The sequence below is a fragment of the Falco rusticolus genome, chromosome 7, assembly GCF_015220075.1.
Source record: "Falco rusticolus isolate bFalRus1 chromosome 7, bFalRus1.pri, whole genome shotgun sequence".
Lineage (NCBI taxonomy): Eukaryota > Metazoa > Chordata > Aves > Falconiformes > Falconidae > Falco > Falco rusticolus.
This window is the reverse complement of record NC_051193.1, coordinates 49,945,261-49,971,152: the sequence shown is the minus strand read 5'-3', so window position 1 is coordinate 49,971,152 and position 25,892 is coordinate 49,945,261. Positions and strand designations below refer to the sequence as shown.

General features: G+C 39.4%; 1 protein-coding gene across 9 annotated transcripts in view; it reads right to left on the bottom strand.

Moving 5' to 3' along the window:
- Positions 1-985: 985 nt before the first annotated feature.
- TMEM62 (transmembrane protein 62) overlaps positions 986-25,892 on the bottom strand; it is a 33,495-nt gene continuing 8,588 nt past the window's right edge. For 3 of the 9 annotated variants that reach the window (XM_037396113.1, XM_037396109.1, XM_037396110.1), the window contains 11 exons: positions 22,111-22,252; positions 21,411-21,473; positions 20,012-20,136; positions 19,742-19,864; positions 18,774-18,929; positions 16,529-16,688; positions 13,613-13,726; positions 12,579-12,663; positions 10,980-11,084; positions 9,990-10,108; positions 986-9,005 (listed from right to left, as the gene is read on the bottom strand). In XM_037396113.1, the coding sequence (XP_037252010.1) occupies positions 8,679-9,005; positions 9,990-10,108; positions 10,980-11,084; positions 12,579-12,663; positions 13,613-13,726; positions 16,529-16,688; positions 18,774-18,929; positions 19,742-19,864; positions 20,012-20,136; positions 21,411-21,473; positions 22,111-22,252 (1,519 nt within the window). In that variant the 3' untranslated portion in view covers positions 986-8,678. Of the gene's footprint in view, positions 9,006-9,989; positions 10,109-10,979; positions 11,085-12,578; positions 12,664-13,612; positions 13,727-16,528; positions 16,689-18,773; positions 18,930-19,741; positions 19,865-20,011; positions 20,137-21,410; positions 21,474-21,647; positions 21,684-22,110; positions 22,253-22,958; positions 25,887-25,892 lie in introns of those variants that run through there. The other 6 variants (XM_037396111.1, XM_037396118.1, XM_037396115.1 and 3 more) reach the window with 5 other exon arrangements.

Here is a 25,892-nt window from a genome sequence, read left to right as displayed (position 1 = left end):
TTCAGATGTAGGATGAACTTTATTTACTCTTCTCAATATTTGCATTCCAAACTTAAGTGAAGTTTTCTTTTTAAATTCCTTTTTAGAAATCTACTCTATCTTATTTTTATGGTAATCTTCCCGATTTCAGTAGTTTTTCTGCTTTTTACACCTCTCCAAGATGTGTACCACAGGACAATCTTAAAACATGTTGCTTGATGACAGAAGGTAACTTTGCAGACAAGTGACCTTCTGTTCCCTCAGTAACTTATCTTGGTTCAGAACTGTTGGTCAAGCAATGCTCTTTTGCCATCTCAATAGGGAAACTTGAAAAAATGAGTCACCATTTCCAAGTTTGACTATCATAACCCCAAGCCAGATGGGACTGATGAGATTAAGTGTGTGTCTTCATAAGCAAGGAACAGAGAAGGGAACAGATAATTATTTTAAAGAGATTAGAATTCCACTACTGTGTACATTTAGAAACACTTAACATATTTATTTAGAGGATAGGATTATTCATATTGGTTTTGTTTTTAAGTTGTTTGCCTTTGAGAAGCGCTTCCAAACAGCAGGGTCAGCTGAACTATCCAGAGAATGGATTATGTAGATTTGTGTGAGTCACTACCTAGGCCAAACTACATGGAATCCAAGGACTAGGAAAGAAACACTGTACAAGAAATTTGGCATTTTATAAATCATTTGGTGTGCTGTGGAAGGTAGGCGAGTATAAAAAATGCCTGATATGGTTGTGAGCAATATGAAAGACAGTCCTTTCATTTCCTAGTTCTGAAGCTGGCCCTGATAGAAGGAAGCATGCAGTGATGGATGCCATAAACTTGAGGAAGAGAAAGACACCTGCAGTATAGCAGGTCTAAAATCTTCCAGCATGCATTTTTCAACTACAAAACCAGTGACTGGTTCACTTGCAGCTAGATTGTGAATCCACTGTCAGCATAACTAACTCAAGCAGCATTAGTAAGTGTTGCACTGGGATAGAAGCCAAATGCAGTAAAATGAGTATGATCCTAGCTGGCAAATGAAGACAGAAAGCAACAGGTGAGTGAAATTCTATGAATTCCTGCATATTGACTGCTCATAGATGATAACTCAGTTGTGAAAGTTAAGCAGTGCAGGCTTGCAAGGCTTGGTAATTCATATATCCATTAAAAAGAGGCAGGAGGAAATGCAGTGATCCTGAGCACTGTCTCTAGGCTTGGATTCCTGTCATGTCTGCTGTATTTAATGGGGAGGGAGATGATGGAACTACAATTTCCAAACGCAGGTCTAAGGAGTGTGCTGATGTGTCCATTGTCCCCTTTCCTTCCTTTCCTCCCTCCCACTTGCTCCCACATGCATATGCCTGATTGATAGGAATATTCAGAGTGAAACAGCGTCACCATCACCCTATGCACCCTATATTCTGCATTCAGTTTTTGTCAGGCAGCAGATGAACTTTAATGCACTTTAAGACACTTAATCTTTCTGAACAAGTGTCCTCATTCTTATGTTATCCGAAGCCTGGGTTCTTCACCCAGTGTGAAGAGCTGATCCACACAGTGTCCAGATACGTGTTTATTGCAGGCCTGCACAGAGATGGGTGCTAGGTGGTAAATCCACAAAGCTAGCACCCCTTTTAACACACGGTAAAACTTTTTATACCCTTTGAACAATTGTTTACAATTACATTTAGTCACACTTGAGTCTCATTGGTTCTTAAGAGCCTTGTCTCCACCTAAGGTACAGCGCTCTTTTTTCACCTCACAGGTTCTGTGGGGAGGGGGCTTTGTTAGTAGGGGCCTCGCTTTGCTCAAGGGTGGATCTTTTAGTGTGCTAATTAGAATGGTTCACACATAGTTCAACTAATTTTCTGTTTAGTCTCAAATTCTTTCTTGTTTTTCACTATACTTAATTTCCCCGCCCCCCTTTTTTTTTTAAAATAAATAATTCTTGTATCGCAGTTCATTCCTAAAGGAAATAGCAAAATGCAAAAGAGAACAGTCCACTCTGTGTACATGACCAACAATTAACAGTCCACACCCCCGCAGCAAAGCTGGTCTTAACGTGAGGCTCTGTTGCTACTACTGAAAACTTACCAATGCAAGAGTATTTTTACAAATGAGAGTATTGGTATTGCCATTCCTGCTGAGTTGAAATAGTATCAGTTTTAATTAGGAACGGAAAGTCCTCCATTTAATTGGAATTTGTGTGTGTGTAATTGTACATAAATATATGTGTTGTTTTTTGGGGGCATGGTGTCACCATGGTGTTTTCCTATTCTTTTCCACCTCCGAAGGGTAACCTCCTCCCACACACAAGTTTCAGTGTCCTGTGGTATGCATTTCCCTGTATTTGGCTTCCTCCAAGCTATCAATTTTAGTTCATTTTCAACAGCCTGTTTTGAGAAAAATGCCTTTTATTCTTAAAACCGAGGACCATTCTTCTGTTTTATTTCAGCCTGCTTGGAAGGAAATACATCATAGGGTAGTATCCAAAGCAAACTAATTAGATACCTGTATATTTCAAAAGGGACTTCCACTATGAAAAAACCAATACAACCCCCCCCCAAATCAATACATTTGTGTTGTATGAATGTAACAAAGCAATCGTAACCATAACAAATTTTGAACATATTTGCTGAGGAGCTGCTCCAGAGTGAGCTCATCTCTGGCACTGTGAGTTGACTCACCTTCCAGGAATGATAGTCCTCTAGGAAGTTACTTTTCACAACTGAAACAAAATATGATAAAATTGTAAAATTCCCAGCACTATTACTTTTACAGCAATTACTTAGCAATGCACCCAAGTCATAAGCCTGTTAAGACCTGATGATGTGAGAGCTGATCCAGAATCAGGTCATGCTGAGATACTGACTCAGGCAGCTTGCTTGCAGCAGCATTCCTATAGTTAGGTAAGCTATGACAGCCATATAGGTTCTATCTGCATTAGTCAAATGGCTTTAGAGGGAAAAAAAAAAATAAAAGATGGTGACAGGCAAATTATACCTTACCCTGGTACCCTCAATGTTTAGGGTTCTCACAGAGGCATTTCTTTACTTGTGAATCCTGGCTTATGTTACCTCTTAAGAATAAATACAAATCAAAGGGTGAAAATGTTTTAAACCAAGCACCCACAGTTGTAAAAAATATTAATACATATTTTTTTCACCTTGTCTTAATGTCTTAGTTATTGTAATAGTGTGACTCTAGCAATTTTACATTTAGCACTGTAGGAGAGGTCTCATTTAACAAGGTGTGACAAATATTGGTAACAAAAAACCAAGATGCTTTGGATGTAGTAGTCACTGGCTGCAGAAGACCAGCATTTGTGAATGTTTACATGAGTGCTTCATGTAAAGCATGAAGCTCTACCGTGTGAACATGGTGAGTGATAGTTGTAAGATCTTAAGCAAGGGCAAGCATGAATTCAGAGTACGAGTTGTGTGACCACAGTAAGGTACTAGAAATTCAGCTACACAGTCTTTATAAATAAACATTTCTCATTGCAAAGGGCAACAAAACTTAAGTAGTATTGGGCAGAGAGACCTTTTTTTCTTATTTTTATTTGAGCCAATCTTCTGCTTGGTTTGCGTTTGGTAAAGTTTCATACACTCCCATTTCCATCCCTTCTGTCTTTGCACCTTGAAGAGTAGCTGTTGGCTGTCCTATGTTTCATTTTATTCCCTTCTGCTTTCTTACCCTCCATTCCCCCCTGCCCCTTTTCCTTAACTTTTATCTAGTTCATCATATTTCTTGTCCTCCTTCTTGGCTTCTTCCTTGATAATCAAACATGCTCTGTTCACAGGAAACACCTGTTAGTGGTTTAGTGCTAGGCTGTGTAGTTTAATGTCAGGATTTTATGGGAAATGTCAGCAATACCTTGAAAAGAGCTTGCCAGCCCAGACATAAATGCTTATTATGCAGTTTATAGTAGCTGTTGTTACAAAAGTGGAGAGCGAAGGCAGATGCCTTTCAAATAGCTTCATCTCTTTATATTTGAATGCATTGATCATGGAAGAAGCAGATGCAGGATTACTTAGTCCTGCGGTTTGTCACATTGCTCTCCTCTATTGCTCCTCTGCCTTTCTCTTTACTGGGCTCTCTTCATAGTGGGAAATGTTCATACAATCCATAAATAGACTGCTAGGGAATAAAAGATCACAGGCAGGGGGCATTATCACGCAATAGGACAGGGTAACAGCAGCTGGAATAAGCTCCAAATTGAGAAAGTGTTTTGTGAGACACAACTGGGAAATCTTTAGGAAAAGCGCAGAAAGAAGCAGAAATGAGTCAGGACTTTTTAGCCACAGGAGTACAGAATTTTGCATCCAGAAAGATACCCTGGATAGCAGGATTCGGGTTTGTTACAGCACTCTACTCTGGGCAGAGTGGTGGTGAGAGGGTGGCTGAATAGGTCAGAAGTATTGAAAGAAAACTGGAAGTATTAAGTGGCAAAACACGGTTTATGCAGGAATGGGGAAGTGCAATTTATTTGTATTGAGACTGAGGGCAAATGGCGAGAGAAGGGAGTAAGGTTTTGTGGGGCTGTGGGTCTACCCTCTGCTCCACCCTCTTCTGGGATGGGCTTCTCCATATATCTGAGACCTTCCCTCAGTCCCTGCTCCTCTGCGAGAAGGAGCCTTCCTCACCTGATCAGCCCCTACTTGCTTTCCCTTGCCTCCCAGGCAGGGGAATGTGGGAAGGGAAAGGGCCAAGGACCAGCTCTGGTGGGGTGAAGTTTGGGCAGGAGCCAGCATGGTTGGACATCCTGCTGGTTCTGGGGGTGACTGTGGAAGGGCAGGACTGTCTACTGGTGCTTTTCCAGCTGGGATGGAGCTGCCTTTACGTCCCACTACCCCCGAGTAATACCTACATCTCGCTTTTGGCAGTAACAATCCCGTTAGAAAGCTGCATGGGCAGCAACGAGCATTTCAGACTGGAACAGCCTGTTGTGTGTCCTTGGGTCAGGCTGCCCATGTGAGCCTTCGGTGCCCTACAGGCAGCAGTCTCTCACCTCTGCCTTGGTCGGCTCCAGAAAGGGTTCTTTCTCTTTGAACCTTGGGAGCTGTTTTGGCTGGGGTTTTTTGTTTGTTAGCTTTTTTAATTTATTTTTTTTAGTATGCTATAGAGGTAGTGGGGAAAACCACATAGAAAAAGCCACTGTTGCCTCCTGTCCTGCATTTTCCACTACACTGAACGCCAAGATGACTGGATTGGACGGGCCTTCACTGATGACACTGATGACAGTTATAGGAAATTATGCAAGGCAGCAGCATTCCCCTGGGAACTTCCCTTTGCAAGTTACTGCTCAGCCCTCAGAACGCTGAGGGTAACGCACATAAAATAACCTCTCTTTTTCCTATTTATGTTACGCATTTCATAGCATCTTGGATGTATTTTGCTGATGAATGCAAGAATTCCTTCATAAGCAAACAGCAGCATGAAAAATTACATGTGCTTTTTCTAAGAATTAAAAAAGCAAACAACAAAATGTATTTGGAAGGTATTGTCAGGGTTTTTTCCCCCAGATAATAATTTCAGGTGTCCTTTTAGAGTAGTTTCAAATGGGAGTCAAGTATTTTAAAGGAGCTTCTCTGTGCAGATTAAAAAAAAACCTAACACAAATCAAACCAACAAACCCTGCGGAGTATTGTAATAGGAACATTTATACTGTGAAAGATTGATTTGTCGTAGATCACACTAATGTCCGTCAGCAGTATGTAAAGTACTTCGGCAGCCTGGTTCCACGATCTGCCACGTGCTTTGCTTACTTCACATAGCTTTGATTGTCCTCCTCATGAGCAGCTTGGAAAGACTACTCGTGATTTCAGAAGACCTCTGTGTTCTCTGGCTTACCCCAAAACAGCCATGCAGTACTACTTTAAAAGAAAGATAACTGTGCCAGAAGTAATGAATGCCAAAGCCATTTGCTTCTGTTTAAGTAAAAAAGTTCATAAATAAAATCTTTTCATCCATAATCTGGAAAAAATGTCGTAAACCGTGTAACACTATGAGAGATCTTACACCGATGATGATTGATGTAAATGCTAAGATACATTACAGTACAATATTGTGTTGTCTCAGTAGAAATGTGGCCTTTCTATCAGTAGAAGAGCTTAATTTGAAAGAAGGCCAGACGCAGGCCATTCACCAGGACTACACGGGCCTGTTACCCTGGGAATGTCACTGCAGCCCGCTGTGTCGATTGCTGCTTCCTGGGCACCACGGGTCAACAGAGGAGCGAATGCAGTTTTCTTTACAGGGTGGTTTGCAGGTTTATCATATCTGCATAGGTGTCAAAGGCTTGGCCAGTTATCACAGATTCAAGTGACTGGTGATGTGTTCTGGAAGGTGGGCTGCATGTTATATAGCCAATTTATTTTGTTTGAATTTTAACAGAAAACATCGTGTATTGTGATTTTTGTAACTTATCGTTAACTTGGGCAACCACTTGTCTATATGATAAGGACAGCTAAATGACAGGCTAGCTTCTAGTTGGTGCTTCTACAAACTTTTAGCCTACTGAAAGGAATTAAAACACTTTTAAGAAGGTATGGGTAAATAGTTTTCCTATGGTAAAGTGTACAGCTCAAGTAGGAAAGTTAGTATTTTCCCCCTAAGGTATTTAGAATAGTGGAAAACTGTTTACGGAGGAAATCTGAATTAATGTGAGACAAGGTCAGTTTTAGTTGTCTGTTAAGCAACAAAAAGCTGTAATAGCTGTGCCTGTAGAACATGAGCAAAGAGTGCGCAGGGTGGAGTTCTGAGTTTCTACAGTGTGCTGTAGAAAATGTGATACCAAGGTAGTGGGATAGTCCTTTTCTCTTAAGATTTATTACATGATTCCCACATACAATCCACAGATCAACTACGTTTCAGAGCATGTGACTCTTACTTAGGTCCTTGGAGCCAGGGATTACACAAATAAACCATCTTTGCTCGCCACGCAAAGAACAGAGATGAGAGATTCTTAACAGAATTCCATCTGTCTACCAGACACATCCTATGGACCCAAAAAGTATGTATTTGACAGATTGTAAGATTTTTAATCTTACACAAACCAGACGTTGGACTACATTGAGATTTTATGACACTGCAATCTACTGCTACCACCACAACGAAAAAAAAGTCTCATTTCAGAACAGGGTCTTGTCACAGGGTATAGATATATTTTATTGCCACTTCTTATGCTCCTGATCATATAAAAGTAACTTGTGAAATGTCCGTTTTGTTATTAATATTTCAGTAGTGTTTCTCACAAGTGAATTTTGTGCCCTGCCCCTGATTTTCTAACAGCTTTGCAAGACAAACATGTAGCAGCAAAGTATTCTCTTAACAGTGTATTTAACTTGTGCAGATGAGAGCTGTTACTCTCTTTTTCCTATTATATCATCAGTCATTGAGGAACAGGAATTAAGGAACAGGAAACCTGCCACCTTTTAGAAATAAATGAATGAATGAATAAATAAATAAATCGTAGTTGTAGTTAATATTTTCTTCCAATTCAATTTATTTTCCCATATCCTTTTTCTTGAGGAGCCATAAATAAGTTACTGTAAAATTACCTCAAGTCTTTTGTTCCACTCACAGCAGTCTAGTGAAGTAAGACAGTGTTCTCCTTACTTTACAGATAAAGGCACCTCAGCTCTCTCTGGCTCATTGCATTCTTCATAAATGTAACTATTCTATCATTTTTAGACTTTGAAAAACTGAAAACGAATGAGTTTTCCTAGGTCACTCTGGCACATTTGACTGAGATGCAGAAATACAGCTCTGACCCCTCTCACTTACAGACTTCATAGGTATCAGACTACATGATTCCTTCGGCCTCTCCCGTCCCAAGGACGTTGCTTCCATTCTTTGCTTTAAAGCTGACCTCTGACTGCAGCTGGAAATCCCAGCAACATTGATCATTCACTGTCCTTTCACTGGTGAAGTGTGGAAAAACTGGCAACCTGGGCAGTGGAAAACATAACTCCTTCCTCCCAGAAAGAGAGCATGTTAATAGCTAGCACTCCCAGGACAAAAGCAATAGGCCATGGCTCAGCTACACATGAACACACATACGCACCTAATAGCCTATAAACTGCTCATATATAGCATTACGAAGTGAAAAAGTGTACAAGCACTTACTGTACGGACTCTCACTGAGAAGGGCACCACAGCACCTTTGCAATAACCATTAATTCATAAAGGCATCCGGTCTAGTCTTGTAGAAATATATGTAAATCTTGAAATAAAAAGCAAAGTTAAGCACAAATCCTGGAGTTCATTATCAAAGTCTGTGCTCATTTTCCCCACCATTATAAAAGTCAATAATTTAATGAATTAAAAATATTTTTTCCATTCACAGTGGTAATAGGCAAACATTTCCATTTGTGATCCATTTGGACATACCTGTCTTCTTATCACAAAACCCCCTATTAAAGAGATTATTATACAGTTTACTGTATACTGTATTAATGTATAACTGTATTATATAACATGTATTATACAGTGTGTTGTATATGTATAATACAATAAAAGTATGTATCACAGATTGTTATACATTCACTATTTGATACAGCTCTGTAGCAATGCAAGTGCAGCTTCAGATCTTGCCACCTAAAGGTTGGGCTGTATAAAATTCCAGCATCACAAACTATAGGTTGTGCCTTCACAGTTTTTAAGTCAAAAAACTTTGAATACGTATATTTTGCTTCAGGAGCTCTGACAGTTTTTCATTTCTAGAATGTAAGTTCTGAGCTCAGATGATTTCAGTGTCCAGGTTTTCCAAATCAGAGCTGCGGTCAGCACCACCAGCCATGTTCTCATCGGAGAGAGGAAGAAAGCCAAGGTCCCGTAGGTTCGCTGCAGGAAATAGCAGGAATAGACCTGCCAGGCCAGGAGGAGTGCCATTGCCAGGTGGACAAGCACAGCCACGAGGCGTGGGATGTGATGGACATGAGAACGGAAGCTGTAACCCTGGCATCGCAGCAACAGGCACCAGCACAGGTAGGCCATTAATGGCAGGTTGAAAAACAGCAGCTGAAAAGAAGAGCAGAGAAAAGTAAGATGATGAGCAAAACAAGTGTTCTTGGTAACATGCATGAGGGCACAGAAAGGTAAGAGCATATAAAACCGCCCCATCGTAAGGGCTAAGTACAATTCCCAGACCTGGGATCTCAGGATGCAGTTCCAAGACTCTGCAGCTGACAGACGTGTGGCTGCCTGTGCCTCAGTCCCTGGCCAAACGTTCCTGTCCACTCCCTTGCAGGGGGAGGCACTGGCACACATTTGACCTTTCTTGGAGCTAGTTCAGGGAGCTAGAGTTTGGCAAAATACTAGCACAGTAAAAAAGGAAGGTCCTTACGTCAGTGTAGCTCTCTGACCCAGCCCACTGTGATGTGAGACAAGTGTTAGCACTGGCATAAGGGCCAGACCGCAAAGCAGGCAATACTAGCACAGTCTGGCTTAAATGCCAAGGAACAACACCCTCTCTTTCAGACTAAGGGCAGCTGGGAAAACCAGAGGGCAGGCAGGTCAGACTGCTGGGAAACCTGGACTTGTGTGTACTGGGAGTGATGCCCGCTGAGCTGAATGGCTATTCAGTCTGCAAAGGCTGCCCTGGCCTTTCAGTTCCTCTTGCTTAAACCACTGCAACCTGCACCTGAACTGAGGACAAAAAAAAAAATAAAAAGAATTAAAAAATGGTGTGGTAAATCTGTAGAGATGGCCTCTACTCCAGACATCCAGGGAGACCAAAGCAACATTGAATAGAGGAAAAGAGAAGTTTGAGAAAATATTGTACAACCTCCTTCCCTTCTGTACTTCACATTTGCAGAAAGGTAAGAAAGAGCTGTTTGTGGTCAGGCCTGGCCACTAATCTCTATCCTTCCGAGACTCCTTTATTTATAAAACTATATATATAAACCCCCCTCTTTTCTTGAAAAAACATATACAAAGATCAGACACACCACTACCCCCCCAGAAGAGAGCAGTTTGTCAGCCTTAATTTTTATAAATATGTACCTGTAAAATCCCAACCACAAATGTCAGACTGCCCTGGAAGAAGGAACCACCAACAAACAGCCCAAAGGAAAAACAGGCCCCCACCTGGCCATCTATCAGTTCACCTACAAACCACGGTCCTGCAAGAGAGGAAACCAAACATACAACGCTATCAGAGAAGACAATGTAGACGTGGCCCCTTTTTCACACGGCCTTTCGTATTCCTCAGCACAAAGTGGTTAACTGAGGCACGTGACTTCTCTACTGCTTGTCTATAGCAGTGAGGCTCATGTTTTCACCCTCAACAAACAGCAATCTGATGAACCTTCCTGGTGTGAAAGTATTACGGTACACCAATGAGCTGTGGCATGCAATGAAAATACTTCCATGTTGGTTTAATCTCTCTGGCCGTTTTGACCATCACAACTAAATTTTTCCTTATGGGAGGAAGTGAAAAGGCAGATTCTTCCAAATGCTGGCCTTTTCCCTCAATTACAGTAAAAGATATGAAAGACATGGTCGTAAACAATTCTGGCTTGGCTCAGCTTAGATGTCAAAATGGGCAGGCTGCGCTATGTTATGCATACTACCCTGACTGCCAAGAAAGGAGCTATTTTTGTAATTTATATTATCAGAGGAGAAATAAACTGATATTGTTAGCACCAGAGCTAAGCTTAGTGACATGTCATATGAAACGTCCATTCCATATACTCATTTTACACCACAGATCTTACCCAAAGAATAAGTGAAAGCCAAATTAAAAATAATCACTTTTCTTTCAGAGCAATTTATTAAATTAAGTTTTTAATTCATTCTAGGGCTTTTAAGTTAGGCTCTTACAAACAAATCTTTAGTCCTTTTGGATGTTAGCTTTCCAAGTTTCACATTTATTTTGTAACTTAAGTCGATTTTCCCCATTCTCCAAGATGCTAGAAGTCTCATTTTTCATCAGGCTTTGATGTGTAATAGAAAAATACGAATTTATATCCGCCAGTACAGTAGGTTACTTACCTAGAATGGTGTATAAATTCAAAAACATAATTGAGTAATAGAAGGTATTTGTTTTACTGAAGACATGAAGGGAATACGAGGTCAGAGTAAGTAATCCTGGCTTTTCTAAACAGAGACAACATTTAAGAAAAATACCCTTAATTCAGGTTGCAACACACACACACACACACACATATATATATATATAAAATATTGGTCTTTCTGAAACAAATGTGCACATTATTTACTCATTCTATTAAATAAGAAACATAAAATTAGTATTTGGCATGTCCACAGAACAAACACAAAAGAATGCATTTCTGGTGCTACTGTGATACCTGAAAGTAAGGAAACAATAAATATAAACAATCTATGTTAAAACCATCAGAAGCTGCCATTCTAAATGAGTACACTTACTGTATGTAAGTGAAACTGAATGACCATTCTACACCCAGAAAATTAAGTTAGCTAGAGTGAAAAACATGGAGAATGTTCATATTAAATGAAAAGTAAGAGATTCAAAAAAGTAACTGTGCCAACACAAAAAGGCTGGTCAGCAATGACTAGATTAACAGGATTTTCATTGATTAAATCTACTTAGTGAGATCTGATAGCAAATCGGATAAAACGAAGGCTAGGGGTTAAAATGGCAGTGTTCGGAGATCAAGAGAGCCTTCCTATAAAAGTTGGCTTGTAGAGTTTCACCTGTTACATGGCTGCAGTTCTCACAAAGCATTAACTCCCAGAGGGCAAGCTTGACCAATGGAAATCAACAGCTCTAATAATTTGTTCACTAATCTGTAAAACATTTGTCATGGTCTACAGGGACCTAGCTGATCAGAGTGCTAGCTCTTCATTTTTAGCTGCTGAGTACCATAAAGGCACCTGAAAATCTGTTCATCTATTCTTTTTCTATGAGGGCAGTTGCTGTAGTTACCTCAGGATGCTATGTGATCAGTATTAAGCAAAGGACATACACTGACACGAATAGGAAGGGAGGTGGCTTCCAGAAAAATCTCATTAGTAAGCTGTGGTTCAAGCAATTGTTTAAAGGATAAATACCACAAGCTTAACATTATTAAGTTTAATCTACCAGATTTATCACAAACAAAATACCAAGTTATGATAGAACTGGTCTTTGAGAAAGACCCAAGCCTGTTCATGCTTTTTGTAAAGATCAACAAACATTATTTTTATAGAAGGAAATTGTTTCTCCACTCAGGTAACTGAATTTTGTGCCAGCTCTACTGAAACAAGCACACATGCAGAACTAATGCAAAATAAAACATTCCTTTCCCTATGCGTTGCATTCTTCAGTGCGACAATTAAAATTAAACCTTTAGACGTCAATTAATTGAATTTTTGTTTAAACACAAGATACCTGATCCAGTTTTTAGGTTTTAATTTACTTTATTTGATATACAGAAGATTTTCTGGGTCCCCTTAAAAGCAAACCAGCAGTTTCTGAGAACCCAATCAAAGCCCACAGTACTAGATGCAGAACGCGCATGGTGATTAACAGTGCTATTACTTACGTATTGTTAGCATACAGATAAACAGTGAAAAAAAGTTTAGGGAAATCAGAACGTCTAAAAACCACAGACAAACACCGGTACATACCTTTAAGCGCTGGCTTTTGGAGGTATCTGAAAATAACGAGCAAGGTGATCTGAATCAGCACAATCAGTCCAAAGAGCACACGAGCCTGAAAAGACAGTTGTCACTCTAAGCCAGCCCTGGAGCAGTAGCTGCCTTTGAGCCTTATGGACATTGAAAGAACGATACAAAGATTGCTAACTGAAACACATATTCAAAGCTTGATGGTGCCATTGAACTGAAGAACAAAACGAAACTTAGGAGTTTCCAAGTTATTGAACCTGCATTTTATGGACTTGAATTCAGTTGGATGGCTCAAAGTGATAGACCTGAATCTTTAGAAAAATGGATTGTAAACCACATCCATTGAAAAAGTGTAAATACACTTCCTATATAAAACAGTGTGTACTAAATAGAAATGCAGTTCAAAACATTGGGGAGACTATCAGTTACTGATTAACAAAAGTAATATAATTTTGAGCCAATTATGATACTATCTACAGTCATGTGGACTTTTCCATCTTGCTCTGTAAGTGCACCTAATCTATTATGGCATGCCTTCTTTGCATGTACTGAGCTGTAACAGTTCCGCGTATGACCTGGAACTCACTGAGGCCAATGGGAATTTTGCCTTCCTCTTTGCTAGAGCTAGCTACAACGTCAGCAGCTGATTTGAGACTTTTTCCAGCCTTTTTGCCAGTACATGTATTGCAATAGGCCACAGTGAAGTCTTCTTTGATTTAATGTTTCCTTTTTCTACTATGTCCATAGCTGCTTTTCCATTTCTTGCTTGCACAAACTGTATGTATACCAATGCCCAGAAATGGACAACTGTGACTAAATCGACTAAGTCAAATGTTTGCATGAACCATTGCTGCACATTCACATTTGAAACGCGCAACTTAAGAAAGGAAACTTGAAATATTTGTGAAATTCCAATGGAGTCATATCTGGAAACAGCAAAGTGCATTCAAGTCAGCCAGGAATTAGGAAAATGCCTTGTGCAGTCTCTGGGGAAACCAACATGGAATGACAGCTGTTTTGCTGAAAGTACTTACTAGAACATAGTAGTCAATGAGAAGAATAACAGATGGCCAAAAGTCAAATCTACGAGAGAGATTTTCTTCCATAGCAAATATATGGCTCCGTGTGCTAATTCTTCCTGAAGCATCCTAGATTGACAGAAAATAAGAGAGCAATTAGATACCAGTAGCGCACAAAATACCTAGTTAAAGTTTTTAATCATCACTGCAGCTTTTCTGGAAAGATCCGATTGGCACATGCATGTCTGGCATACTGCCATATTAAATACTTTACCTACAAAGGAATACTTACTGCCAATTTTGTAGTTTCAAGTAAATTAAGATTATGATTTTATAATCACCAAAGTGCTGTGTATAATGAGATCCTGTCAGAGATTCAGCAGTTTGTAGAAGACAGTGACTACTCCCCCCCCTTGTTTTCTGAAAGCTCAGTTCTAGATAATAGCCCATCTTAAAATACTTTGAAGCTTTGTCATGCTTCTTTTCTGACATATTTGCTAGTAACTGATATTGCTAATCAATAACAGTGCCACATTTATTCATCAATTCGATATTTCTGCATGTGTAACACTGACATCTGTGGTGGGTTGACCCTGGCTGGACACCAGGTGCCCACCACAGCCATTCTGTCACTGCCCTCCTCAGCTGGACAGGGGAGAGAAAAAGTAGAACAAAAAGCTTGTGGGTCGAGATAGGGAGAGGGAGATCACTACCAATTACTGGCACAGGCAAAACAGACTCAACTTGGGGAAATTAGTTCAATTTATTACCAATCAGATCAGAGCAGGATATTGTGAAGTAAAACCAAATCTTAAAAACACCCTCCTCCCACCCCTCCCTTCTTCCCAGGCTAACTTCACTCCTGATTTCCTCTACCACCTCTCCTGCAGTGGCTCAGGGGGACAGGGAGTGAGGCGTTTGGTCAGGTCATCGCACATTGTCTCTGCTGCTCCTTCCCCCTCAGGGGAGGACTCCTCACACTCTTCCCTGCTCCAGCACGGTGTCCTTCCCACGGGAGACAGTTCTTCATGAACTTCTCCAGCATGAGTCCTTCCCATGGGCTACAGTTCTTCACAAACTGCTCCAGCGTGGGTCCCTCCCACGGGGTGCAGTCCCTTCAGGAACCGACTGCTCCAGCGTGGGTCCCCCACTGGGTCACAAGCCCTGCCAGCCCACCTGCCCCAGCGCGGGCTCCTCTCTGCACGAGGCACAGGGCCTGCCAGGAGTCTGCTCCATCACAGGCTTCCCACAGGTCACAGCCTCCTTCGGGCATCCACCTGCTCTGGTGGGGTCCTCCACGGGCTGCAGGTGGATATCGGCTCCGCCATTACCCTCTGTGGGCTGAGGGGGACAGCCTGCCTCACCATGGTCTTCACCACAGGCTGCAGGGGAATCTGCTCCAGTGCTTGGAGCACCTCCTGCCCTCCTTCAGCACCGACCCTGGTGTCTGCAGAGTTGATTCCCTCACATATTTGCACTGCTCTCAGCTGGCTGCTGTTGCACAGCTTCCCCCGCTCACCCCCACCCCCTTCTTAAATATGCTGTCACAGAGGTGCTATCACAGAGGTGCTACCACCGTTCCTGATGGGCTCGGCCTTGGCCAGTGGCTGGTCTGTCTTGGAGCCAGCTGGCACTGGCTCCGGTGGACACAGGGAAAACTTCTGGCAGCTCCTCACAGAAGCCACCCCTGTAGCCCCTCTGCTAACCAAAACCTTGCCACACAAACCCGATACAACATCTTATCTTCCAGTACAAAATCAATGGTGTATTTATGGTAAAGGATTCAGTATGCTCAGTCTGATAACAGCTGAGACAATACTTGGGCAATCCCAGAAACAATGCACAGCAAGTGAGTGTTCGTATTTTCTCCAGGTACCTAACTCCAGTTAACACTTCACCCTCCTTATTTTCCCAGAACTATTCAGTTACTAGATGTAATAGTTATTTATGAATGGAGGGGAAAGGAAATTATTTTTTTAAAAATCCCATTCAGCTACCTGATAACAAGCATAATTTGCAAGCAAACTACTGCTAGGCAGGCCTGTATAACCCTCTTCAAAGGTTACTCAGCTTTGTGCATATGTTTTCATCATCATTAAAAAACCAAAAAAATAAATGCAGCTTTCCCAAGTAAAGCATCACAGAAAACAGTAACAAGCTAGGAGGTCGAACACTGGCAGTACAAAAAGGCCATTAGAAAAAAAAAGCATTATCGCTTTTGTCCTGTGAAAAATAATGCCTAGCTGGGTTCCATCAAGCAGGACAAAGCTTCCCATTTTCCCAACTATCCCATTAGTATTGTGCAAATGTGCAGAATGTTAGAACAGTCTGATCCGAGTTCTTCCAAGACCACTTGAAGATACAAAAATAAAATATAGTACAAGAACAGAAGCGTTCACTGGAAAACATTTTTTGCACCCAGGAATCTAATACCAGTTAAGTCTGATGTTCTGGGAAACAGAAACCATATTCACTGTCAGACTGTAAGAAATCATGAAAAGAACTTCAAACAGATAATCAAAGACAGTATTCCAATCTTCCAGGATCCAGTTCCTTTGCCTTCTGGACTAACATGATGTTATTTCCTATTTTCCTTGATCAAACCCGATCTTTTCTTTCCCAAGACAACCTTAAAAGTTAATTGTTGTCTGTTACTGAATTTATTTTTGACCAATTACTTGCTCTTCTGTCATGTCTTACTATATTTCTCGTGAAAATAAGAATCCTTTATTTTGTCCAGAGGCTTTACAAATGCTTTAGTGCTCAGCAGAGTTTTTTCATTTAATAAATCCTTTGGTTTTTGTAATCAGATAAATATGAAAGGAAGTCTGTTATCACATATTTTGTCCCTAGTTATGTGATGCAGAAGGGTGATGGAGCAGACATGACCACACAGAAATCCAATACAAAGAATGCCAACAGGTACCTTACCTGGACAGTCACATCTATGTGATGGAACCCTTCACTGTAGTTTTGTGGGCTCCACTTCAGTACATAGAGAGGGCCAGACACTTGATGCGCGTTCCCCAAGTGAACTCCGTCTATATTGACTTTGACAGAGATAATGACAGAAGGAGAGAAGGCCAGAATTCTAAGGAGTGAATAAAAAGTAAAATAAACAGATTTGTTACAGGACTTGCAGATTTGTCTTTACTTCCTGAAGAAAAGTCCCTAAAGATTATGCTACCTTGTACTTCAGAGTTCAAAAGAGTTAGAAATTAAAATGGTGAAATATGTAGGCTAACGGTCACATGGTAGCTCTTTCCTACAGTTAAAGAGAGAAGTTCAGTATGGTACTGTGCAAAAGATTAGGATAGAAAACCGGGCTGTGGAACAGCTGCAAAAGTGGCAGAGATCCTCAGGTCCTGGCAGAAATAATCTTAGAACTCTTGCTGTCAAAACATTTGCTAACACAAGTGGGATGCATCCTCCTGCACACAGACACATAATCAAATACTTGTAGATACCTCAATTAAAAATTGCCAGTCTCTCTCTCTAAAGTCCTTTGTTATTTTTTTTGTTTGTTTGTTTGGTTCCTGCTTTTTACTTTTGCTAGCCAAAACATAACCTCTCAATCTTTATAACTGAATTTATGAGAAACTGAGTGGAACGCAAGACTGGTATTACAGATCTGAGATACCAACAAATTCAGTATCACTTGGCAGTGCTTATCTTCAGAGAAACAGCCATACTAATGTAGACTCAATGTATTGCACATAAAACTTATTTTATTTCTGGTAATACAAAAGGCATTCCAGAGCATGTTTCAGTCACAGGAAGGAGTCCACCACTAAGCTATGTCCCTAAGTGCCACATCTACATGTCTTTCAAATACCTCCAGGGACAGTGACACTTCCCTGGGCAGCCTGTTCCAACGCTTGACCACCCTTTCCTTTCAGTGAAGAAGTTTTCCTAATATCCAACCTAACCCTGCTCTGGCGCAGCTGGAGGCTGTTTCCTCTCATGCTATCACCTGTTACCCAGGAAAAGAGACTGACAAGCACCTCGCTATAACCTCCTTTCAGGTAGTTGTAAAAAGCAATAATGTCTCCCCTGAGCCTCCTTTTCTCCAGGCTAAACAACCCCAGTTCCCTCAGCTGCTCCTCACAAGACTTGTGCTCCAGACCCTTCACCAGCTCCGTTGCCCTTCTCTGGACACGCTCCAGCACCTCAATGTCCCTCTTGCCGTGAGGGGCTCAAACCTCAACACAGTGTTTGAGGTGCAGCCCCACCAGTGCCCAGTACAGGGGGACAATCACTCCCCTTGTCCTGCTGGCCACACTGTTTCTGATACAGGCCAGGATGCTGTTGGCCTCCCTTATTTATGGAGGAGTTTTACAGAACAATATGGTTGGATTCAATAATCTTAAAGGTCTTTTCCAACCTAAATGATTCACTGCTTCTACGTTGAATGATTTGACCAGTTCATATATTTAATATAATCATCAGAAAGGTTCAGATAAAGTTCAGATAAGGTTCTAAATAGGAAACTGGAAAGTAGGTAGACTTAGTAGGACACTGCTTCCTAACTGAAAGTATGATGAACCTCTTTTAATTGTAATTCTGTGTATGCAATATGTATTTCATGCCTATTGGTCTAACAGCAAATTTAAGACACTGGAAAGGGCACAGAAATTTGAAATACAAATAAAAAAAGAAAAGGTAGAAAAGGAAGGATGGAAAGATCTAAAACCAATATGAAAATTGGCAGAGGCTTCAGATGCTTTAATATATAAGGGATGTAAAACTGGAAAGACAAGAGGCTTAGAAGTCTGAAGCCAACAGAGAAAACACTTAGAAAAATACATACAAAATCCTGAAATCATCGGTGTCAGATGTGAACATGTGAAATAAATAACAGAGATTATGTGTTAATCTAACTCTACCAGCTTTGGGTACATAAAAAAGTTTAATTGACTTTAGGGGGAAATAACTGCATAAATAAACATGAATTGCTACTATATAATCTCCTTTTATCACAGATATGATACAAAGTGAGTTCTCAAGAACAAACTTCCAGAGAAAAGGGGATTCTGAGAACAGTAGACACACATTTAAAAAAAATTAATACATTTTGGGTATATACATATAAATATAGATGTACATCACAACCAAGACAGACCCCCAACTATTAAGATGTAGTTAAATATTGTGAAATCAAAAGACTACAGCGTACCTGACATGAGTGGAATGAAGAATTTTGACTAGTGGCTCATGAGCAGAACTGCTGTAAAGGAAGGATTTGGGATTGGTGATGAGAACTACAGGCCATTCTTCGAAGTTAAGATCTGCGAAGCTAAAGAGGTCATGATCAAACGCAAGGATCCGGTACCTATAATGAAAGGGAAAAAAAAATTGTTAATACAAATTACTGCATGCACAGCTGAGTCCCATGCTTCCCAAGTTCCTAAACAGAACTTGTTTATTTTCCATTTATTCTCCTCTGTAGGTGATCCCATATTAAACAACTTGCTGTATTTCTGTACAGCTGGTTACCTCTAATCAGCTTCATTTTATTATAAATCACTGAAGCACTACTCAAAATTCTGAACATCAAGATCTATTGAATTTTGCACATGACTCAGTTAGATGAACATTATGTTAAAGATTTCAAATATAATGTACATTACTACAGTGTCTGAGTAGGTACTCTAGTTATGGACAAAGACCCCAGTGTGCTCTCTTCCTGCATGCATACAAGTGTCTTAGGATCACTGCAGAATAAAGGCTAATATACTACTATACATTCCATATAGCATCGGACACGTTTTGATATGCTGCTAACATAACATTTCTCAGGTAGACTATTTCCGTCTCTAAAATTCTGATTTTTATCAGATGCTGAATTTTATTACAATATATTTGTCTATTTTGAATACTAAACGCATACTCAATATTTAGATATCCTCTTTTTAATTTTTAAACACCAAGAATGAATAAAAAAATTACTTAATTTATTAGCACACTGTTGGTATAGGGAAAAAAAAATCCCAAACTTAAGAGAAATTTCTCAAAAGCACTAATAGTAATAACCAGTCAGGCAGATCTAATGCTTCTTTCAAATTCTCCAAACAGCATAAAAGGGAATCACAGTATAACCAGGTAGGCTCCATATAGTAATTTGCTCACACAGGTTTTACTTACCTCCTGTTATCCATCCAGTCTCCCAATTCAAGTTCCAGAGTGCCGCCACGGTGTTGACTGTGCAAGGCTGGCATCAGCCCACCCAGTGTATGGAGATGTCCACATAAATAGGCTGTGGCAGAACTAATAAAAGAACACAAGAATTGTGATTGTTTGGGCGGGAAGGAAATACCACTGCAGAAAACCTGAAAAGTGACACGCAAGCATGTGAAGAGAGGCAAGAAATGTACTTCAGACTGAAAACATACAGGGAAAAAAGAAGTATCTTACCTCATTAATGTTCGTATGCCTGGGGCTGAGGAGATGATTGTTGAGGTGGGAAAATGGCCAAACCAGATAGTGTGATTGCTGTGCAGACTTTCTGTTGCCATCAAAGATAGCTCTTTCATTTGATTCTGAAATAGGCAGGTGTTTGAAAGACAACCAAACAAACTTCTTTAACATTCAGCGTATTTAGAAAGAATAGCAAAAGGAAAGCAGAAAGAAATTAATCAAGAATGTAATTCATCAATTAATCTTTTTTTTTTTTCCTTCAGAGAATAGTCTCAGTTGCTTCAGGGACCTAAAATCCAATGTTGGAAAAATAAAGTGAAAACAAGACACTCAACATCTTCCTTGCAACTGAACACAGACAAAGTGCAATGTAAAGAAAGATTTTAGTGAACAATCTATCTATCCTTTCTGCTGTGTATTTATCTAGTCAAAGACAACACACTTGAGTTGATTTTACAAACATCTTTACCTTACAGTTATCATCCCTACTATCTCTTGAGTTGCTAGATGGCCTTTTATAGGCATGACAGACCACAGAAACTGTGTACCATATGCTTCAGTCATTTAACTGGACTAACTATGGTGCTGAATCTTGAAAATATTGCTCAACCATTGCTGTTAAAGTTACGCAAAAGTAACACTTACACACAGCAGGTAAAATTTCTCTCCTTTACTTGTTTGACCTCCAATATTAAATCAACCACTTACTGTCCAGAGAGACCCCCAATACCAATAAGATCTCAAAGTCTAACAGAAGAGGCAAAAAAGTAAAACCAGAAAAGAACACAAATCCTCTCTTTCACCATTTTGCAGATCATCTTTTAGGGTAACCCTGAGAACCACCAGCACATTCTTTCCAAACTACCTGGAAAGAAACACTGATGGGCATGAGTAAAGGAAACAGAAATAAAGGTATATGAAAAAAGAATGGATTCAGTATTTGCTTTTATGAATTTGGGCTTTAAGAATATGTTTACCTAAGCTACGCAATCAAATCACTGATACAAGTCTAATTTATTTTTCAAATTCCTGGCAGAGGTTTAATTCTTAGAAGTTACAGGTATCTACCTTGACTTCCAGTTTTGTGCAAAAATCTGCTCTCTGGACTCCTGCAGCTGGGTAATTAACAACCAAATGCTTGACTTACTGCAGCCAAGGTCAGGAGTTCTAGACTCAACTGCATTTCTTAGCTCCTTGAGTTTGTCTGCAAATCTACTGCACCCACTACAGATTACAGTAAATTATGAAAACAGTGCTTGGCGCTTCTACATCACCTTCCATTTAAGTATCACCAAGCGCTTTACAAACACTTAATTAAATGTCAAGCCTCCTTTAGACAAGATTAGAGGGAGACCACTTTACTTTTAATCACAGGCAAAATATGACATCTTTTTACCAGAACACAGTAACTTTCTGCCAACACTTCGGAAGAGTATCTCAAGAACAGCATATCAACAAACTACAGAGAAAAAAAATCACAGAGAATCAAAATGTTATCTATATGCCATGTTATCTGATATGCGATATAAACATTGCTATTAGCATTATACTTTCAAAGCAATACTATGTCATTTTTATGGTCTCAGAAGATCAGAACTCACTTTGAGGTGATGACATTTCTTTATAGCATTACCTTTCACATTATTCCATTGATAAGTGCAATACTCATCTGTAATATTAATAAAAAAATAATGAAAAAAAGCATCTAACAAAGCAAAAAGGAGTGAAATTAGAAAGTCTTTGTTTGGGTTTTTGTTTGTTTTTTTTAAAAATAGCTTTACAGCATATAAGGAAATTATCACTCAATTCTAGCTAAATGTTAAGAAACTACTGACAATGTCCTTAAAATGTCTAATTTGATGTTTTTGTATGAGATTATTTCTTAAGAGAGAGAACACAGGTACTCTATATGTTGACACATTCATTTTTCTAAATAAATGCCCCACATGCATAACTTTAAAACATAGTCTCTCTTAGATAAACACAAATCTTTCAGACAAGCCTTCTTTATAAAGAACAAACAAACAAAACCCCAAAACAAACCACTGTAGAAGTAAAATAGCCAGAAAAACGGAATGCCAAGACTTAGAAAATACCATGTTTAAAATCCCGAAGAAATTATAGGGTCTCTTAGGGCCTGGGCTGAGTGTGGCATCCACACAGATGAATGAATAGTTCCCAAAAGAGGTGGTGTGGATGTAATGGAAAGAGCCATCTTTACGCCAGGAAGAGTATTTCCTGCCAAAATAAATGGCAATATTGCTGTTAGGAAAGCTTGCAGCAATGACAAAAGCAACCTGCATAGTATAAATACAAGATTTCTTGCATTAAATCTAGCTCCATCTGGTTACTGCAGTGAAGTCTCTTCTTAGTAATCTATGACATTGAAAAGTCTACACTTGAAAGAAGATGCATGACATGGGTCATGTATTAAGACAAGAAGCAGGTTATCATACAGACATTTAAAAAAACCATGTTAGCACAAGTACATTTTCCCCTGGTACTTTTTACATGGCACTTATTTTATGGATAAAGGATAGGCCAGCAGCATAAATGATGCAAAACAAAGGCAAGATGACAGCAGAGCAGGATCTTAAACACCCTTAATTAAAGGAGATCTGCAAAGGAAAAAAAAAAAAGCCTTGTGTTTATTGTTGGTGTCTGAAAGAATCTGTCAAAAAGGATTTCTCCTTGCTTACCTAGAAATACCAAAGACCTCAAGTCTTGTCTCCACCATTCTGTTAGAGATCGCTTAAAATACTTTTATGTAGAATGATCTGCTGTTGGCTACTGGAATATGATTTTGAACCAAAGAAATATTGAACCTTTTCCAAAAGTTCCAAACCAGAGATGCTATACTACACCAAATCTTATAAATAGTGAAGACGGCAGCATTTCCTCTTGCTTATTACTCTTTTGTGTTTCTTGACATAGCAAATCTTACCAGTTCTCCTGTCACCTGTGGAATGTCATCAGAATTCTTCATTCAAAGAGTAAAAGGAGAGAGCAAAAAGGGTTGCTGCTCTTTTGCATGTTACCTGATGTTAACTGATTCTTGAATCTTCATCTTAAAATACTCTAAAGAGAGAACTGTAAACAGGGAAGGACTTAAAAGACATGTCAACTAGTTCCACCTTTTTTCCCCCCCCATGGTTTTATGCTAATATTGGCTATGATAAATATATGTAATAATGAATATACACATTGCTTTCTCTCCTTCCACTGACAACAGGTATTTTCAGTTTTTCTAACTTCTAAAACTGAAGTGCTTTTGATGATTTATGCTAGATGGGAATTCCACATATCCTCCACTGGCAAAGACAGGCAACGTTCCAACTAATGGTACCTAACACATTGCTCAGTTAAGAATTAAATTCTGTAACTAAAATTACTGTGAGTAAATTTGAGATTAACTAAAACTTATTTGGTTTAATTGGGGGGGATTTTTTTGTTTTCTTTTGGGTTATGTTTTTGTGTGCGTGTGTGTGCGCACACACATTTGGTTTTGTTGGTTTTGGGGTTTTCATTGTTTGGGATTTTTTTTTTTTAACTCCCTGCATGATATGTGGAAGCTAAAACATCCCCGAGTTCAGATAATGAGTATATTTTGCCACCCAGAAAGCAGTTCTTATCACTATTACTCTACCAATCAGATTAAACAATAAAAACACCAAAAAGGCTGACCTGAACAGAATAAAAGCCAATATATCAAAAAACAAGTTTCAGATATAAATCAATACTGCCAATGTCATAAAGACACTTTCACAATGCTTTTTTGTTTTGAAGTTAATGTTACCTTTATGAACATCATGAACTTCAATAAGAAAACCGGAAGCTCAGTATCAAAATGCTCAGACTTCTGCCTTTAGCCCCACTTAAGAGTATGTGTAACAGTTGAATTATCCTCTGCTCATACTGTGGACATAAAATAGGAACCCACGTTTTTCTGTAAAAATGTTATTGTATTTCAATACAACTGCTGCCTTCTTTAATTTTAATACATAATGAACACCAGATGTGGTTGAGTAACCGTTTTTCCTAGCCTCTATTTGTATCTGCAAGCTTGCAGTGCCCAAAGGTGTATGGCAAAAAATGAATTATTTGTTCAGGAATCACATAAAGGCAACGAGATACTGCCTTACTGTTGCTCAGACAACAACAACAAAAAAATTACATCGTCCTTTTGACTGTTTAACTTCACAGGGGCAGGTGGGGGACACAAAAAGGCTTCCACAAGACTCCATTTCACTCCACCATCTCCTCTCTCTTCCTAGAGTGTGGCACATTTACTAAAATTTTTCTTGATCTTTATATTTTATCAATACATTAGATTATTAACATTGTCCCTGTAAAGATAGTTCTGCCTTTAATGATGCTTAATAGTTTTTGAGGACTCTTAGTGCTTTTCTTCAGTCTTAGATAGAAATTATGATACATCTCATTAAAGTTTCTTTATTTTGCTATGATAACAGACTACAATGAAGCAAAAACCATTATGAGAACACATTTGTTTAGCAAGAGACTGTTAATTAATAAGGAACGACTTTTTCACCTGACTCAGAATTCCACTCAGAAATTCTTAGGTTGGCTAAATTGCTTTGAAATTTCACCTTAATCCTTTCTAATCCCTTTTGCTGTCAGCACGTCTTCAGTGTGAACTACAGGCAGGTGACTGATACATCTTTCCAAACAGTAGAGCTCATCCAGGCCAAACAACAATTCAGGGATGATCTGGCAAATTCACTGGTGCTACACCTTCCCATGTGTATCACTAGGACCTCTGACAGCAGCCTTAAACTAGGACGGAAGACTGATACTAGATTGTTATGAAGCCACAACTGTGGCAAAAGATACAGGGACATGCACTGCACTAGCACATCCATAAACTGTGCTAGCACCATACATTCATCCCTTCGTGGTAAACCCACATGCGGATTCCATGTTCTTCTGCAAATGCAGCTGCTGTAGAATCCTGTCCCACAGAATTTATGGGAAAACGTATCTGCTCCTGCTGGGCCACAGGGAGCTGGAGCAAATTGTACTATCAGATGTTTAATCTGTGTTCTTATTGCAAAGTAGATGGCTACAGAGCCTGAATTAAAGTAGAATTTAAATTTCCAGGTCCTCCTCCAGTTCCAAAGAGTCAAAGCTGAAAGCACCACCAAAATTATGAATGAAGATTTTGTGTTCAGATATGAAGGACAGGAGAAACTGAGAAGTTAAACACGAGTTACAACTGAGCCTATCTTTACAATATACAGGCAAAAGAGCCAGCTGAAGAGAGGAAAGTTTCCTCTCCTATCTTCACATTTAAATCTCAAGTGTGTTCCTCAAGAATATTTGTCCACCCATCACCATCATCTGCCTTCAATACTTGCAGTTTTCTAAAATTACTCCGACGTGAAGAATTGGCTCAGATAAGATTTAGACCCACACGACATGAAAAGCCCTTTTGGGCATGCAGAAAAAACATTAAAAAATAGTGAAGTTTTTTTCTTGCTTTGTTTTTCTTTTCTCATCTATTTTGAGGCATAAATGCGTTCCTTTGAGAACACTGGTTTTACAGAAATATATCACACAACTGTTCTGAGGACACTGAACACATAATGCATAGAACATCTCCTAGACATAGGCAGATTTAAAATATATTCAATTACAAAACATGGAGGTATAAGAGATATGAAGTCTGCACAACGAATTCTCTATTTTCTCAATCTATTCTGCTCTACTAACTGGCAATGGAAAAGCTAGAGGAAGTAACAAGTATGATCCTAGACTATAGAAAAGTCAGTGAAAAGGCATATATGATATATGTGATAACTGAAAACAGAATATTGTTTAGTGAGTTTTATCTTGAATATAACAAGATCTGTATGGT